This window comes from Marmota monax, unplaced genomic scaffold (genome assembly GCF_021218885.2).
Source record: "Marmota monax isolate L192 unplaced genomic scaffold, Marmota_monax_Labrador192_F-V1.1 WCK01_AAM20220418_F8-fsc00035, whole genome shotgun sequence".
NCBI lineage: Eukaryota > Metazoa > Chordata > Mammalia > Rodentia > Sciuridae > Marmota > Marmota monax.
The window spans coordinates 2,233,361-2,251,163 of record NW_026691961.1 but is presented as its reverse complement, the minus strand read 5'-3'; the positions used below and the strand labels follow the sequence as shown (position 1 = coordinate 2,251,163).

The window sequence follows — 17,803 nt, the reverse complement described above, 5'->3', positions numbered from 1 at the left end:
ATAATGACTATTATCAGAGAGACAAGAGAAAATGGATGTTGGTGGGAATACGAATTGGTACAATCACTATGGAAAATAGTATGGAGGCTCCTCAAAAATATTAAACCACCAAAGTGACCCAGAGATCGCACTACTGGGTGCCCATCCAAAGGGAATAAAATCAATATGTTGAGGAGAGCTGTGCTCTCCAGCTCACACCAGCACTAGTCACTGTAGCCAAGATATGGGATCAATCTAAGTGTCCATCAATGGATGATGGATAAAGAAAAACGTGGTATGTACATACAACGGAATAGTATTTGGCTGTAAAAAATAATGAAGTCTGGGTGCAGTGGCGCACACCTGTCATCCCAGCAGCTCGGGAGGCTGAGGCAGGAGGATCACGAGTTCAAAGCCAGCCTCAGCAAAAGAGGGGCGCTAAGCAGCTCAGTGAGACCCTGTCTCTAAATAAAATACAAAATAGGGCTGGGGGTGGGGCTCAGTGGTCCAGTGCCCCTGAGTTCCGTGCCCGGTACCCGCTCCTCCTCATCGTTTGCAACAGCAGGTATGAACCTGCAGGGACTCATGCGTGAACCCCCGTGAGATCAGCCAGGCACAGAAGGATAATCACACCTTCTGCCAGGGATCTGAACACGCTGATCTCACAGAAGTGAGCGCAGGAGGGTGGCTCCCCGAGGCTGGGTGGCCCGGGGGAGGAGGACGGGGGATGTTGGTTAGGACAGCCTCCTGAGCGACACCAGCCTCTCCATCCCCTTCAGACCTCTCCCATGTGAAGGGTGTGGCTAAAACTTCCCTCTCGAGGTTGCTCATGGGAGAGTCCAGGGGTCATTTTCTTCGCTGCTGGACCCGCATCCTCTGGTTACCCTGATTTCCTTGACCCCCCCAGGAGCAGAGTCTTTTTATCGTCCTATTTGGATACCCCACTGTTAATCTAGGACCCTCTTCCCCCAGCTGTCCCTGAAAACCCCGGGGAGGTCCCACCTTTCCCGTCACTCCAGATGCTCTCCCTGGGAGGTGCCCAGTGACCTCGCGGTTGCCAGTGCCATCCGCTGGCTGGTGAGATGCAAATCTGTGCCCAGCTCAGGCTGAAGCTCAGGTGCACCCACCCAGTTGGCGTGGCGCCTCTCCACTCGGCTGAGATGTTAAGGGACCTCAGACTCCACAGCTCCAATCAGCTCCCGCCGATTCCCCTCCCCCTCCTCCTGCTCCTTGGTCAAGGGCACCAGCGCCCTCCGAGCTGGCCTCCGTCCTGGCCTCCGTCCTGGCCTCCGTCCTCTCCCACCTCCTCCTCCTCCCCCCTCAGCCTCCATTCCCCACAGTCACCAGGCCCCGCCTTTCCATGTCCCAGATGTTTCTGGACTCTCTCCCTCCTGCTCCATCTCCACCTCAGCTATCCCAGTGCAGGCCGCCATCTGTTCAGAGGGTGACTTTTGTGGCTGTTTAATGGGTCCCTCTGCCTTTGTTCTCACCCCCTTTTGCTTCTGCACCCTCTCAGTACCCCGGCCTCAGGACCGTCTCTGGCTGTTATCCTCCACTCCCTACACTATATGCTCCCTGGGATCTGACCCCGGCCCAGGGTTTCTGCCTCACCTACTATGTCTCCACTGCACACTCTCTGCTCTAGTCTATCTGGGTTTCTCTGGGCTCTGGGTCACCTCCAAACCTTTCCATATGCTCTTCCTTCTGCCTGGGTCACTCTGGCCCCGGCTGCTTCTTACCGACCACCCCCTCTAGGAAGGCTTCCCTGGCCCCACAGGCTGGCCTGTGCTCCCTTCCTGTGCTCCCAGTCCGGCTCCATGACCTGATGACTTATCTGGCTCCCTTTGAAGGCTGTGGGATCTTTGCGGACAGGGATTCTGGCTAACCAGCGCCTAGTCAAACGGACAACATCTCAGTGGCCTGCTGCAGACTCTCTCTGGGAAGTAACACCTCGGCCCTGGGGCTGCCCAAGTGCCCGGCCAGGACACCAGACCCTGCCTCTTGGAAAGAAGAGGGAAGAAGAACTCATTCTGTGGTCCTCTCTCTCCCCTCTGGTTTGGGGCCTTGTTTTGATTTTTCTTGGCCCAGACCTTTCCTGTATTTTCTCTCGCAGCGAGTCACACTGTGGACGAACCTGCCTGTGGTCAGCGGGGCCGGGGCTGGATCCGCGGCCGCCTTCCTGTGTAAGTTCTGAGATAAGAGGGACTTCGGCGTCAGCCGTGGCTCACAGACACACACGTGTGGCCTTCCCGGGACCAGCCAGGCCTTGGCCTCTCTGGAAAGCCCCAGCTGGGGTCAGGGAAGCAGCTGGGCCAGGACACACGGTTCCCAGTGGCCTCAGGGTTCTCTGGTCCCCTTGGCACAGAAGTCCAGAGGCCCTGGGGACAGCTGCCTCTCCGGGTCCCAGCAATCTCTTGGCTTCTGCCTGGGCCTCCTGAAGGGTCCCCTGCCAATCGGGGAATGGGGCTGCGTGCGCATCCACGGCTCATGTGGCCCTGGAAATTGGTCTGTGACTTCTGGGTTGGGAGGGACCTGAGTCCAGGGAACGGAGGGGGCCCCATGGCTGTGACGGGCAGCTCCTGTGGTCCCTCGTCACCCTGAGGAGGGGGGGGGCTCCTGGAGGCGGGGCCTGTGTCTGTCTATCCACAGGGGCTTTCCAGCTCCTGGCCCAGAGGACAGGCTTCAAAGTCTGCCCCTTGCAAACCAAACAAACCCCTCCACGCCTGGTCACCCCCAGCCACGCAGGGGCAGCCGCTGCCCGTTCAAGCCTCCAAGTCTGGAAGGCCTGACCTCCTCGGAATTCCCTGTTCACGCTCTCTCTCTCCCACCAGAGGCTGCAGGAGGCAGGGCTGTGTCTGACTTGCTCACCGCCTGGTGTCTCCCCTGGAGCCCCAGCATCTGAGCATGGTGCCTGGCACATAGTAGCAGCTCAGAAAACGCTTCTTGAATCAATGAACGGATGGATGAAATGCAGGGCATCGTGAGCCTCCTCTAAGGTCACACAGCAGAACCCCGTTGAACCCAGTTTCTCTGAGCGAGCTGTGAACTCCATAAGGACAGGGACTGATCTGCTTCTCCTCCTCACAGGATCCTCCGTACCCCCAGACAGCACCTACGTGTAGTAGGTGCTCAGCAAATACTTGTTGAGTGAATGAATGACTTCAAAGGCGGATCTTTCAGAAGGATTATTTGCCACTCTCTTGAAGGAAACAGGGGCCTCGTGTACAAACACGTCACAAGCCCCATTTAGACCGCAAGCAGCATTCAAAGACCCAGGCGAGGATTAAAGGGCAGAAAATGCGAGCAGGCTCACACCAGCGTGGGCTCCCTTTTCCAGGGCTGGAGCAGGAAGTGAGCTGGGAGCCACAGAGCTCCTCAGTCCATCAGTGAAATGTCAGGGTCAAGGCCACCGAGACCAGCGGAGGCAGCCAGACCTTCAGGAGCTCTGAAACAAAAGCAATTACAAATTCACACCAGAGGCCTCTGATAGACTGACCCATGAGAAGAGGACACCGAGGATCGGTTAGAAACAGGGAGTTTTTTTCCTATCTGCTCAGAAGACTCGTGAGAAAAAAAAGGCACCCATTTGGGGTAGGAAAATAGGAAGATGTGTCTTCCCAGGTGGGCTGACTTGAAAAAGGCAGGCCATCCTCCGGCTGCAGGCTTGGTACCCCCTCCACAGGGCACTCTTATGCAGTGCCCAACCTGCTCAACCATCCTTAGAGACCCTGGAGGCTATTTACAGAGGGCAGATCTCTCTAGAACACCCTGCCCCCCCAACTCCAAGTTCACTAATACTGGGTTGGACTAGAGCTCAGGTTAAACAGGCTGGTGTGGCAACCCCGTGCATTCTAGTGCCAGGAGCCAAGAAAGGCAGTGGGTGCATAGAGTCTCTCTCCATGTAGATTTGCAGACAATTCAGGAACCTTGAAAATGAAGGGCCTCAAGACCTTTTCTTTGTGGTCAGAAAGCTGAAAAACGAGTTTTTGTGTGTGTGTGCGGGGGGTGGGGTGTGCTCACTGCAGCACTAATCATGGTTCTTGGCACATAATGGATCTCAACAAATATTTGTCACCTGTCAGGTGAATCCCGTAAAAGGTGTTAGAGGTGAACCCAAGAGGAAGTGCCCAGGGGCAGGTCTGGAGTGTGCATACGGGTGCAGGTGTGTGTGTGTGGAGTGGGTAACAGGCGTGTGTGTGAACGTGCAAACGTATGTGCATGCAACTGAAGGTGCCTATGCTTCTGAGTGTGAAAATGTGGGTGTGTGCGTAACCTCAGGGGTGTGTGCAGCCACATTGCGACCGGTGGCTGAGCGCGCCTGGGTCCCCGGGCACTGTCGTGAGGCAGCAGGAGTGAGACGGCCCTCCTTCTCTTCCAGGCTCAGCCGGGTAGGCCAGGCTCTGTGGCTCTCCTGGGGCTCAGGCAGAAGCCCCAGAGGACGTTCTGGAGCAGGTCTCTGTGCAGGAAGGACCCGACTTACCCAAGCTCCTGGAAGCAGCCCTGGAGACTGTGGCCTGGACACCTTTGTGGGGGAAACAGAAGGCAGAGCCGTGAACAGAGAAGGCACGAGGCCGCAGGTCTGGCGGGAAACCAGCCCCTTCAATCTGCTCTGCTCCTGGCAGCCAGAGCCATCTTTCTGAAACCCAGGCCTAGTCACATCCCCGCCCTGCTCTGGGCTCTCCAGTGCTTTCAGAAGAAAGGCCTGACATCTCAGCGTGAGCTAAGAGGCCTTGCGTGGCCTGGCTCCCCCACATCAGCTCCTTCCACAGGGTTCCCAGCATGCCCGGGCCTCTCTCAGAGGCTGCAGGAGGCTGGGCTCCCTCCTGCCACAGGCCCTTTGCTCATGCTGTACCCACTTCCTGGACTTCCCTCCCTCCTTCCCTGCCCCTCTTAGTGGATGCCACTTCCCTTTCCTAATCTTAGCCTTATTTCTCCCCAGTCCACTAGACGGGTTCCCTTGTCCCTAGAGCTTGGGCTCCTTTTGCATTTTCTTGGCTGCAGAGAGGACGGTTGCAGGCGGACATGTCTACGTGGGGTTACGGGAACAAGGCTCCCTGTCCGCAGGATTGGAGCTTCTGCCCCTCACAGACCCCAAGCACCAGCCCAGGGCCTGGCGCACGGCGGGTACCAAGACATAGTTGTGCAATGAACGAATGGGAACTGCTCCTGGTCCCTCTGTTCCCAGGGACATCCTCAGGAGCCGGACTCTGTCACCTGTCCTCTCCCAGAGAAAGTCCCAGCCAGGAGCCCCGAGGAGGGAGCGGCCGTCTCACCTTTCCGAGTGATGGGACCCAGGTTCAGGACACGGGATGAGTCTATGAAGCCCCCACTTCGGAATCGGGCCCTGGAACAGCTCTACAGGGACAGAGTGACAGAGGGAGCCTTCCGTGAGGGAGGCTGTTGGGACCCCAGCATCGGAGGGGGCTGTAGGATCCCGGGGCACCCTCCTGCCTGGGCGGGGGCTGAGGAGGCAGAGGCAGGTGTGAGATCGGGTCTAACGTCTGTCAGGGTCTCGGGCAAGTCACCTAAGTTCTCTGGTCCCCCTGTCCCCCTTAGCAAACGGGGCTGGTGACACGTCCCTTACACCGTCTGTGCCCATTGGAACCTTACAACAGGTAAGGTGCCCAGTGCTTTGGGCCGGCAGGTGGATTAGCCGTCCCCCGGCCGGGTGCAGGTCACTGAAAGCAGCGATTTCCCAGCATCTTGGGTTTCCTGCTTGGCCTTGGCCACCCCGTCACCCTGTCCCTGCTGACCTGGTGCTAAAACAGGGAAGCAGCCAGTATGTTTGCTTTCTCTGGGACCTCTGGCCAGATGCCTCGGGTCATGGGACAGGGGCGCTGGCAGGCTGGCTGGCTGGCTGGGGGCCGGGGGTGACTCACGGGCTTGCACTTCTCGTTGGCGGTGTCACACAGATACACTTCGCAGTGCAGGTAGACCAGGTCGTAGTTACCAGCGAAACGGAACATCTGGACGGCGAACCGGCCCTGCGGGGACTCTCCATTCTCCACCACCTGGATGGTGGGGTCCGCAGTGTGTGGACACCTGATGGTGGGCGAACGGGAGGGTCATGTCATACGAGGGGTTTGGTTAAGCAATGACTCTGGAGCCCAGACTTCCTGGGTTCAAAGATGGCACCACCACCGGTCACCACCTGTTAGCTGTGCAGCCTTGGGAAACGGACTTCATGTCTCTGAGCTTCAAAGTCCCCATCTGTATACAGCAGGGGATAATAACTGCAGCCCAGGTGGAAAGATCATTGTGGGGATTAAATTAGTTTATTTTTCCAAGTGCTTCAAACAGGATGTGGCCCTCTGTGGATGTCATCTATGTTTGATCTGAATGCCTTCTAAAAGCCAGCACTTTCTGATTTGGAAAATGCCATTCGAGGCTCATCAGCTGCTCTGTGCGGTCTACAGTGCATCTGTCGCAACAATGCAAACGTCAGAGGTGCTGAGTGTCACTGACCAAGCTGAAGTGTGTGCACCTGTCTGTAGGCGTACACAAGGACACCGAATCACACTTACAACCCCCAAATGGCACACGCAGAGACTCTCACCCGTCGGGAGGTGTGGACAAACTGGGGCAGGCAAACTGGGTGACCCTCTGCTATTTCCCCACGTTTTTCTCAAAGTTTGATTTAGAAGACAGGGAGAACGTGACATTGAGAACTGAGAAAGGGACTTGTGGGGGTGGCAGTCTCTGCCCTGTGTGCCCCAGAAGTCAGATCTGATCCTAAAACCACAAACTGCTCTTGATAAAATGAAAGCAGCCTCACCTCCCAAAAAGCAGAGAGAGGTGTCCCCCATGGCCAGTGACCGCCCAAGGACACCCCCTCCCAAGCAAGGCACCCAAGTGTCCTCTCCAGCAACCCTGGGTGTGTCCGACTTGTAATCCACTTACATATTTTGATGAAATATATTCACTCCCTAGAATCTTTAGATCAGGACCACAACTGTCAATCACCTTCCGCCACTAATAGAACAGGATCAAACAAATGAAAAGGTCAACAAGAGAGCGCTAGACACTTTAATCAGACACTGTTCATCGCACAAAGAGCTAAAACAGAGTTAGGCGCTCTTTTTTATTGCAAAGGGATATTCCTAGTAACAGAGAACATCTAATTAGCACCTGACTGAGAATCTCCCCTTTGAAACCGAATAGGTCAGACATGACCTCTTAGGATGCTTTCCCTGACTGTGCTATTAAAATGGCAAACGCGGCGCGGTGGCGCACACCTGTAATCCCAGTGGCTCGGGAGGCTGAGGCAGGAGGATCATGAGTTCAAAGCCAGCCTCAGAAAAGTGAGGTGCTGAGCAACTCAGTGAGACCCTGTCTCTAAATCAAATACAAAGTGGGGCTTGGGATGTGGCTCAGTGGCCAAGTGCCCCTGAGTTTAATCCCCAGTACCCCCCACCCCCAAATGGCAGACACCCTTCATTTTCCACGGCCTTTCTCCACTAACATACTATAGATTTCACTTTCATTTACTTATTGATCTCCCCTTCAGAATATAAGCCACGCAAGAGCAGAGCTTTTAGTCTCTTTTACTCACTGCAGAATGAGAGCCTGGCACACAGGGAGCCTCCATGGTATCTGTTCTACTTGTGGATGAAATGCTCTTACTCATGGACAGGGTCACAGTTTTCTAAAGCCTCTTGAATAAAGGCAGCACACTTGTGTCTTCCCGTTTCAACTGGTCCTTGGCTAACAGTGCCTGCTCCTCCTGGCTCCGGGCCAGGTGCCAGGCTGCCCGTGGCTCTGGTCCTACCTTTCCATCAGGAAAGGAGCCCTTTGGTGCTCTGGGGAAACTCCTGCAACCTGCCTCAAATGTAATGTTTTAAAAAGCATGCAATAAAATATTTTAAAGATTATATGGGAAACTAAATGGTAGCACATTTCTTTTTTTTCCTTCACATTTCTTAAAATATTACAAATTTTGATATATACTTTACATATTTGCATAGATATTATATATAAATGTATTTGCACATATATATTTGATAGTGCATTAAATGGTAAAGTGCAGTGGAAATTCTAGTACTATAGTCACTAAAAAGTATTGATGAGTAGGACTGCAAATTGGTGCAACCACTCTGGAAAGCAGAATGGAGATTCCTCAGAAACTCTGGAATGCAACCACCATTTGACCCAGTTATCATCCTCCTACTCCCCAAAGGACTAAAAATCAGCATACTACAGCGACGCAGCCACACCAATGTCTGTAGCAGCTCAATGCACAATCGATAAACTATGGAACTAACCTTGGTGTCCTTCAACAGATGAATGGATAAAGAAATTGTGATATAAATACACAATGGGCTATTACTCAGCCTTGAGGAAGAATGAAATTATGGCATTTGCCTGTAAATGGATAGAGATGGAGACTATCATACTAAGCAAAATAAACCAATCCCCCCAAACCAAAAAACTGTTTTCTCTGATATGTGGATGCTAATTCACAACAAGGTGTGTGTGTAGGGGGGAGCTAGGGAAGAATAGAGGTACTTTAGGTAGAGGGGAGTGAAGGGAGGAGAGGGGTTGTGGGGTAGGAAGGATACCCCAAAAGGAATTGTACATTATCACCCTATGGACATGTATGAGTCTACATTATACAACCAGAAGGAGGAGAAATCATACTCCATCTATTATGCTGTATCTGAGTGCATGGTACGGTCGTGTGGAATTAGATCACATAAAATGCATCGAGGAACACTGCAGTCTCTTCTAGGTGACTCTTCTTTGCTTTTTTTCTTTTCCTGGTCTATATTCCCAATGGAATGCCACATTTTAGCTCGAGGATAATGAATATAAAGATGCACTTTTCACCCACCCAGGCCCACAGACCTCCCCAAGCCCCACCCATGGGCGGCCCCGCCTGGGAGCCCTTGCCTACCTGTCCTGGATGATGAAGTATTTCAGGGGGTCTGTGGCATTGCCACTGGGAGTGGCATAGCAGTTGGTCATCAGCAGGGCAAACCGGGACACGTCCCCTCCATCCAGCATGGTGCCCACGTACAGAAAAGCCTCGGTGGACAGAGCCACGGAGGGGCCCTGGTAGGGCTGCGTGTAGGTCGAGCTCTGGAAGAGCGCCATGCGCACGGTGAACTCGCCCGTGCCACCCACGCTGATGTTCAGGGCGCTGCGGGCAAGAGCGGCTGGTCAGGGGACCCAGCAGGGTGGCCACAGAGGGCGGCCCTGCCTGCTCAGCACTCCTGGAAAGTCCCTGACAGTTCTCTGCATCTTTGTCCAGCAGCTGGACCGGAAGCCACTCACCATGACTTTGCAAACTGCGACAAGCAAGCAGGGGTCACCTTGGGGTCTGGTTACAATGCAGGTTCTGATTGGGTGGGTTCAGGGTGGAGCTCAAGGTTCTGCGTGTCTACCAAGTTCCCAAGTGGTGTGACTCGGCAGATCTGTAGACGGTATCTCAAGGGACATACCCGGTCCCTCTCTCGGTGGCCTGTGCTACAACCCCTGGGACCTTTCAAGATGGATCAAGCAACTTCTGGAGGAAACCGCCTGGCTTCCTTCTTTAGTCTGGAACAGCAGGTGAGCCGTGAGGAGCTCACAGGAGCTCGCAGACCCGGGTCTCAGCTCCTGGTGAAGTTCTAACCTATGTCAGATGACGGGGGTTTTACAAATGGTTTATTTTGTGACCTCATTGAAAACAGTCACACTAATGTGAACTTCACTGGGTGATCCTTCAAAGGACACTGTCACATGAAATAAAGTACATGAGAATACCCAGGGAAGTTGGAGCTCAATCACAGGTGAGATTTCTAGCTCAAACCCAAACAAGGTCTGATCACAAGAGGTGTCGCCCTGGCACCTCCCAGGCCTAGGACGGGACCAGGTTGCTGCAGGACACTCCTTGTCCACGTGGTGCTCCTGTCAACAACCTGCTGTGAGCGATCTTCTTCCTCCAAGTCAGCCACACACCCTCAACTGAGCCCAGAACCCTTCCCTGAGTCTGGCTGGCCCAGAGAACACGTAACCCCAGGCAAGCTTCAAAGTACAGGTCACCATCTGGCAGGGGTGCTCGACCTGATGTTTGAATCCCAGCTCTGCCACCTACTAGATTTTACAACTTTGGGTAAATGACTCAAACTTGTCTGAGCCACAATGTCCACATCAGTAGAAAAGAGGAGGAGGAAGGGGAGGAGGGGGAGGAGGAGGGGGAGGAGGAGGGGGAGGGGGAGGAATATCTACATTCTTAGGGCTACTATAAGATTTTAATGAGATGGTCTGTGTATAGCACTTTGCCTGACATATAGTAAGCACTCAATAAATGCTAATTATGAATACGGCTGTCCTTTTTCCCAATGTTGGCATCCTTGGGGCCTGTGATTCATTCTATTTGAAGGCTTTCCATTTTATTTAGCGACAGGATGGTCTCTTTAAAAATAGTAAAACCTAGCCAGGAGTGGTGGGTCAAGCCTGTAATCCCAGCAGCTCGGGAGGCTGAGGCAGGAGGATCACGAGTTTGAAAGAAGCCTCAGCAAAAGCGAGGCGCTAAGCCACTCAGTGAGACCCTGTCTCTAAATAAAATTCAAAATAGGGCTGGGGATGGGGCTCAGTGGTCAAGTGCCCCTGAGTTCAATCTCTGGTACCAATTAAAAATAAAAAGGCAGTTAAACCTCATGCGGTGCCCATCCTGGGGGGGATTCTCTGGCTCACCTCTATAAGCAACCCCCACCCCACCAAGGCACCTCCAAAGAGCATAATTCGTAAATGCTCTGTAGTCAGACATCTTCAATTTACAGAGAAGGGAAACTGAGGTCAAAATTTGGGCTATGATTTGCCCAAAGTCCCATCGCAGGGCTGGACTGAGACCCCCTCTTCTTCCCTCCTTTACAAAAAGCCAGAGATTCTAATATTTGATTCACATCTGCAGGACACTGCTGTCCTCCTAAGAAAAGTAGTACAAGTACTGTCCAATCCCTGGCTGACATCCAGAGGGGCTGGATGACACACCGGGTCCTTCTTCTTCTTCCTCAGGGGGCTGACACCCAGACCTGCCCCAGGGGGACCCGGGCTGTGGACTCCCCAGAGCAAACTGGTCAAAATACACCAGAGGCCGGATTTGGATTTGGGCTCCAGGGTTCCTCACTGGGGCCCTTCCACTAAGCAAACCTGACTCCCAGTCCCCAAACCCAGCTCCTTGGGGGTGGCAGCTGCCAGGGCAGAAGAGTTGGGTGAGGAAGGGGTTGTGGGTGGGGCTGCCCAGGCGTAACTGGAGGCCCTGCCGGCCGCACCTGACCATGGGCTGCAGGGAGGTCTTCAGGCTGACAAGCATGTCCAGCGGGTAGGAGCACGCGAAGTTGATTTTGATGTTGACGTCGCGGATGATGATCTCATTTGCCAGGTAGAGGGTGTTGCTGTAGGTGGCATGGGTTTCATTCCTCTGTGTGGGAGGGCGAGGAGCGGGAGAGAACCAAGAGAATCTTAGACTTTGATGCTGAAACAGGTTGTCTCCAGCCACCTGCCAGCTGCTGCCTTCCCAGTCTCTGTGATTAAGAGTTACGACAGCAGTGAGCCTTCGTGAGCACATGTCACGTGCCAGACCCTGAGCTACATGCTCTTCCACGTTACTGAATTAGTCCCCTGATGAGCCTAGGAGGCAAGCCCTGCTTGGTGAAAGAGGAGACAGAGGTTCCGAGTGACTGAGGCACGCAGCACGGGGGAGCTAGGAAGCCGGCCTCTTTCCAGTAGCCCATGCTTCATAGCAAGTCGTCACAGTGGAATTTCACCTCGCGACCTTGGCAAATGACAATTATTTACTTTCTTCTTTTCTTTTGCTTTCAGGGGATTAGAGAAGCAGAAAGAAGCAAATGCTCCTCACTCAAACCTTTTTACCTCTGCATCCCATCGGAGGAGGCCTCTGTGGGCAAGGTCCTGGGTCTCCAAGTACCCTGCCTCCCAGGGCCACTGGAAACCAGCAGACCTGGCTTCTGATCCCAACGCTGACCCCTACTGGCCGGGAGTAATCACTGCCACCGACCCTACTTTTCCCATCTGTAAAATGGGCAACGATCACCTGGATCTCCTCTGTATTTGAAGGTAAGTAACATTTATTCAGCGCTTACTAAGTGCCAGCCACTTCAGACGCATTGACGGGTGACTCACTGAGTCCTCTCAACAATCTGGTGAGCTCCGATTTAGTCCCTCAGCCAGGCCACAAAACTCGCCCATGCTCACACACCTGCTAAGTGGTAGACCTGGGGCGTGACCAGGCAGTGTCCGACCCTGCCCCAGGGGGACCCGGGCCTACCGTTAACACCGTCCCGCAGGGGCCCTCCTGGGCGGGGGTCACCACGGACATCCAGTCCCGCTCGCCCTTCTCCCTGAAGCCGGAGCAGTGGCTGTCCCGCAGGTACATGAAGACCTTGTCGAAGCCCAGGCTCTTCAGCTGGCACTTGCCCAGGGACACCTTGATGTCATTGGCCCCACATTCCAGCCTGCGCTCCAGGTTGGAGATGTCTGCAAAGTCAGGAAGGACAAGATTTGGGGCCTGTGTCTGTAGTTCAGGTGCCCAGCAGTCCCCAAGGGTCAGGCCAGGGTGGCTGGATTGGGCACCAGCTGGGATGCTCCACCTTGGAGCATCTCTTGGAGAGATGGGGACACAAGACTGCATCTGAGTACCCCTGCATGGGTCCAAGGGTCAACCATGCAGCCCACATTCCCCGAAGGGGGGGTTGTACACAAAATAAGGGATGGTTTGGGGGAGATCTTTGGTGGTCCAGCATTAAATAGTATTGAATCCAATTTTTAAAAAGAAAAGTAAAAGTTAAGTGTAGTTTCTTTCCAGTCTCTCTACCTGGAGGGGACAGTTCTCACTTACTGCTAATGTCTTTATTACTATGTACTTGTGACTTTTCCCCTTAAGCAGGGAGCAGGCCTTGGGCTCAGCAGTGACAGCCAGCTAGAATTTTCATTGGCTAAAGTACATCTTAATTTTTCAGTGTTTTTAGAAAATTGCTTTACTGCAATCATTGCAATAACTTTCTTTTCTGTTGATTTGTTTTGACAGTTAACTTTCTCAAGTCAGTGTTATTAAGCAGCCAACACGGAGGTGACCACCAACATCCCAAATGAATTTGGAGATGAGATGCAGTCCATTTGAAGAAAAATGGGTTTAATAATGAAATCCATCGGCTGAAGGGCACCTAGGTTGGTTCCAAAGTTTATAATATGTCAAAATACATTCTACTGCCATGGATCACTACCATGTCTAATAGGAACAAATAAAAAATATAAAAAATAATAATAAAATTCACAGCATAGGTGGTACTTGGAGAAAGCAGAATTGGGAAATTGGCACTGGGTTGTGACAGAAATCATGACAAGCCTGGAGACACTAGCCATCTCCAATAATTGTCATATGAAGAAACTGAGGCTCGGAGATGGCCAGTGCCCTGCCCAGGATCCCAAGCTGGTCAATAGATACTGGAGCCTGAACTGCAATGCCACAGGTGGCTTGGGTGGCCTCTGGCTACATGGTGGCAGCAACTTGTATGTCCACTGCAGGGTGGGGGACCTCAGAAAGGAGGATGAGTGTGAGGTCCCTTAATCCCTGGGAGCTTTGGGACCAACTAAAATGGCACAGGGAGCCAGTTTTAATGAGTGTCAGGGGAATTTTCCTTTTCAGATTGGGTTATATCCAATCTGAATATGTCCCCTGGGTTATATCCACAGCCCCCCCACCCCACCCCGGAATGTGCCCCTCCCCCAGTCTCTGACACTTTCTCAACAAACCACCTCCGCTCCGCTGTCCTTACCGGTGACGTTGAAGTCCTGTCTGCACTGGCAGCGCCACCTGCCGTTATCCGATATGCAGTCCTCGTCCCCACTGCACTCCTCGCACGTGCCCTCCACGGAGCTGGGATCTGCAGGACCACAGGGGACAGACAGAGCGTCAACAAAGGCACACTCCATTCCCCTGTCTAGGAGCCGGCGAGGAGGGGCGCGGCTCACCTGTGCAGTAGGCCAGGTGGCACTCGGGGGCCGCTGTCAGGTTGTAGACGTAGTAGCCACCGGCACAGGCCTTCACCTGGACCGGCGTGTCCCACAGGCAGCAATGACCGCTCCAGTGCGCACAGGCTGTGCGGTTCACGATGCCCTCGTCGCTGGACGGGTGCGTGCCGTTGAGCCACATGGGCGCAGCCGTGTTGCAGTGCAGGATCGGCACGCAGGTCTCGGCCAGGCGCATGCCACCCGGGCCCACAAAGCGGTACCAGCCGCTCAGGTCCGTGTCGCAGGTGTACCCAGCCCCGTACTCGGTGCTGCGCCAATATTCGTCCAGGATGCGGTGCGCCTGGCACGGATCGGCGCACACCATTTGGTCCCCCTCGGGCACGCAGTCCAGCCCTGGGCCGCAGGAGCCCGGGGAGCACTCGCAGTGCCATCCGTCGCCCCCGTAGCCCTCGGGGCACATGCACAGGTAGCTGCCCTCCACGTTGACACAGGTGGCCAGAGCGTGGCAGCGGCTGAGCTCCGGCTCGGCGCACTCGTCCACGTCCACGCAGCCCTGCCCTGGCGACAGGCGGAAGCCATCTGCGCAGACGCACGCGTAGGAGCCCAACGTGTTCACGCAGCTGCTGTTGGCGGAGCAGTTGTGCGACCCTGGGATGGTGCATTCGTCGAGGTCCGCGCACACGAGGCCGTCACCGGTGAAGCCCTCCTGGCAGGAGCACGTCGTGACGACCCCGTTCTCCGTGCAGGTGGCATTGCTGTGACACTCAGAGCACCTCCCTGCATCCAGAAAAGACCAGCCTCAGAGCGCGAGCAGCTGGGCTAATGGTCAACCAAAGATCCCCACCCTGCGCCCAAGGGAACCGATGTTCGCTCCAAAACAGACCTGTCACCTCCCCTGGCGATGTTAAGCTCATTGTCTACCTTAAGCATCACCTTCAAGTTGTGTCTTCCTGACACACCGCCCCACATCCAAAGGAAAAAGCACAGGATCCCCCATACTTTTCTAGAACCTGCTGCCCCTTGGTGGATTTTGCCCATTTTATGCCTTCTGTCCAAGGCCCCTTTCCTGCTGGATGAGCTTTTATCAAGAAACTGCTCAGTGTTGCCTGCTTTCTGAAGACCTCCCCAAGTCCACCTGGCAGGGCTGTTGTACTTTGCTCCTCCACCACAAAAATAATAGTTTAAAAAAAAAAGCTGTTGTTTAGTGAGCATTTACTACATGCTAAGTAACAGGATATACACTTTTCACTCATTGTCTTCATGAATCCTTCCCAGCGGCTCCTTGGAATCTGTTTTTATTTATCTTTATCTTAAAGACGAGGGAACTGAGGTTCAGAAAGATTAAGTCATTTGCTCAGATGGGAACAGCAGAGCCATGACATGTGTGCAGATGGCAGGGCCAGAGCGTGGGCTCTTTACTACGGCCCAACAATCGTATTTGCTGTGCTCCAAAGAGAGGCTGAAAGTGGGGTGAGGGCGGTGAGCAACCCAGGGAACCACCTCTGAAGGTTGAAAGGGGAGGTGTTTGGGGGTCGCCCTGGTGTCTGCAAATCCCCCGTTTGGTGGAGTGTGCTCCTGACTCTAGTCAAGTGTTGGAAAGTCCTCGTGATGCTCTAGCCCCGTGCTTCTCGGTGTGAGGTCCAAGGACCACAGTGTCAGCATCACCTGGGAGTTTGGTAGACATTCAGAGTGCCAGGCCCGGCTGCAGACCTATGGAAGCCAATTGCATTTTAGCAGATTTTCCAGGGGAGTCCCGTGCACTTTACAGCCTAAGAAATGGACTTAGAATAAAGACTATGGAAATCCCAGGCAAGAGAGGGGAGGGAGAAGGAGTGCTTCCTCAAAGGGCGCATTGCAGCACAACTCACGCATGCGCACATGCGCGCACACGCCCCACTTACTTGCTTCCGAGTCTGTGGCTACACCTCTGATGAACCAAGCGGTTGCCACTGTGACCATCAGCCACCAGGTCAGAGAGAACAGATGGCCCATCCTTTCTGCTCTTCCCGGCTGCTTCTGGTCCTGGGAACAACTGCCCGAGGGCAAGGACGGGTTGGCCCCTTGGGATTTCTGCCCTGATGCTGAAAGTCCTGTGATCATAGATCAAAAATGGGACAAATGCAGGACCTGACTCCCTTGTCTGTACTTGGGAGGAAAGCCTTGGTTGTACGCTGTGCGACTCCCTGATGAGCCATTTATGTGGACTACAAATATGTGCCATGTGACAGCCCCTAGCTTTGGTGGGGTTTCCTCTCTGCTGTGGCACCCTCATTCCCACCCACAACCCACCCTTGATTCCCAAGTCTCAGCGCATTGCACATTTTGAACACTAAATCTCTCACTAGGAGCACCAAGTGGCAAGAAGGGGTAGTGCTCTAGACTCACCACCCACCTTACCAGAGGCAGCTCTGGATCTTAACAGCCAGCGCCGATGCCCTGCCTGGAAACTTTGAACTGACTCAGAGCCATTCAGCAAACACTAACTGAGTAGCTACTATGTACCAAACAGGGAGCTAGGTGCCAAGGAGAACAATGAATAATGATAAGTCCATGTCTCCATTGCTACTCAAGTATGGTAGAGAAATGTCCTGAGATAAGCCAAGGTTGATGAGAGATGATCAACCTTCACAACACAGCACCATGTTTCTAGAGTGGTCACTTATTATGTCACCCAGTGGGTGAAGTAATCCTTGGTGGATGGGAGTTTCCAATTCTTACTGAGCCTACAAACGTGTTTCAAGTCCCTGTACTGGCAGTCACTACCAGTGTGACCTTGGGCAAGGTACGTCAGTCTGCTAAGACTGGATTTTCTCATTTTTGAAGAAGGGAACACTGCTTCCAGAAATTGTGCCAAGTTCAGTTATGAGAAGTCCCTGCCCTCAAAGAACTCACATTCTAGAGCCATGTTTTCTAGACCTTTGTGACTAACGTATGCCATAAGGAAAAGATGTTATGTCCTGATTCAGGGCAGTTGCTCCTATGTGTGCATGCAGACACACACACACACACACACACACACACACACAAAATCAATCCAAGTTTTGTCAAACTATTCTTATCCTTACTGTGCACTGCTTGCTGACATCTTGCTTAATTAAAAGGAATTTCATGTTTGCTCATTACCATATTCCCAGTGCCTGGTACATAGTAGGTGCTTAGCTAATACTCATCAAATGAATGAAAAAATAATAACTCTGCCCCCCCCCTCCCAGGGTCCAAACACTTGACTTTCTCACCTACCTCCCTCAAATAGAATGGAAGCCAGCAGAAATGGGGAGATGCTGGGCCAGGAGAAGAGAGCCACAGGGTGCCTTACCTGAAGCAGAAGGGAAAGGCTGGTCCAGGCACAAGTGTGTGCCTCCTATTTATACACACATTGGCCCCTGGTGGGCACTCTCTCCTCCAATTAGTCTCTGGTTCTGTTCCTTGAGATCTTTTCCTTGGGGGTGGGGGGAAGTCTGCTTTTTACCTTTGGCAACATGTTGGCCTGTTCCAAACTGTGAGGTGGTTGTTTGTCCCCTAATAACTGGAGACACCAAGTGACTGACCTTGGGGTCCCCCTGTGCCTGGAAATACAAGGTCTCTGTTCTGCACCTTTTGACATCCAGAGATTCCTGGGTTAGACATTAACTGGGCAGGCAGGGCCTGGACTTTTTCTTGGTCACTGACAAGGACGAGGTGGACCCAGAGAGTCAGGCAGATGCCAGTCCCTGAAGCCAGCCTGCATTAGGGTAAAAGGGCTGCTGGCTTCCCCTGCTGGATGGGTCCCCATCCTGGGAGGGCTCCTTCCTGCTCTCCATCCTCACCAGATCAGCCTCCTCCTCCAGGGTCCACACATGGGCAAGAGAGG

The 17,803-nt window shown here is 53.5% G+C and overlaps 1 protein-coding gene and 1 long non-coding RNA gene across 5 annotated transcripts; both read right to left on the bottom strand.

Moving 5' to 3' along the window:
* Positions 1–3,149: 3,149 nt before the first annotated feature.
* On the bottom strand, positions 3,150–17,418 carry Umod (uromodulin). Of its 4 annotated transcripts, none has more exons than XM_046433992.2 (11): positions 17,270–17,418; positions 15,855–16,043; positions 13,954–14,730; positions 13,758–13,865; positions 12,251–12,459; positions 11,235–11,383; positions 8,873–9,118; positions 5,859–6,021; positions 5,253–5,334; positions 4,460–4,501; positions 3,150–3,424 (listed from the first exon to the last, which is right to left on the bottom strand). In XM_046433992.2, the coding sequence occupies exons 2-11, from the start codon at positions 15,943–15,945 to the stop codon at positions 3,363–3,365; spliced, it is 1,929 nt and encodes a 642-aa protein (XP_046289948.1). In that variant the 5' UTR covers positions 15,946–16,043; positions 17,270–17,418; the 3' UTR covers positions 3,150–3,362. The 4 variants fall into 4 exon arrangements, with proteins under 4 accessions (XP_046289948.1, XP_046290039.1, XP_046289987.1 ...); XM_046434083.2 differs by having other exon boundaries at positions 15,855–15,985; positions 17,270–17,409; XM_046434031.2 differs by having other exon boundaries at positions 15,855–15,985; positions 17,194–17,324.
* Positions 6,992–8,866, bottom strand: LOC131423768 (uncharacterized). Its single transcript, XR_009225801.1, has 2 exons — positions 8,617–8,866; positions 6,992–8,340 (listed from the first exon to the last, which is right to left on the bottom strand). It is a non-coding gene; the product is annotated as an uncharacterized LOC131423768 (long non-coding RNA).
* Positions 17,419–17,803: the final 385 nt, after the last annotated feature.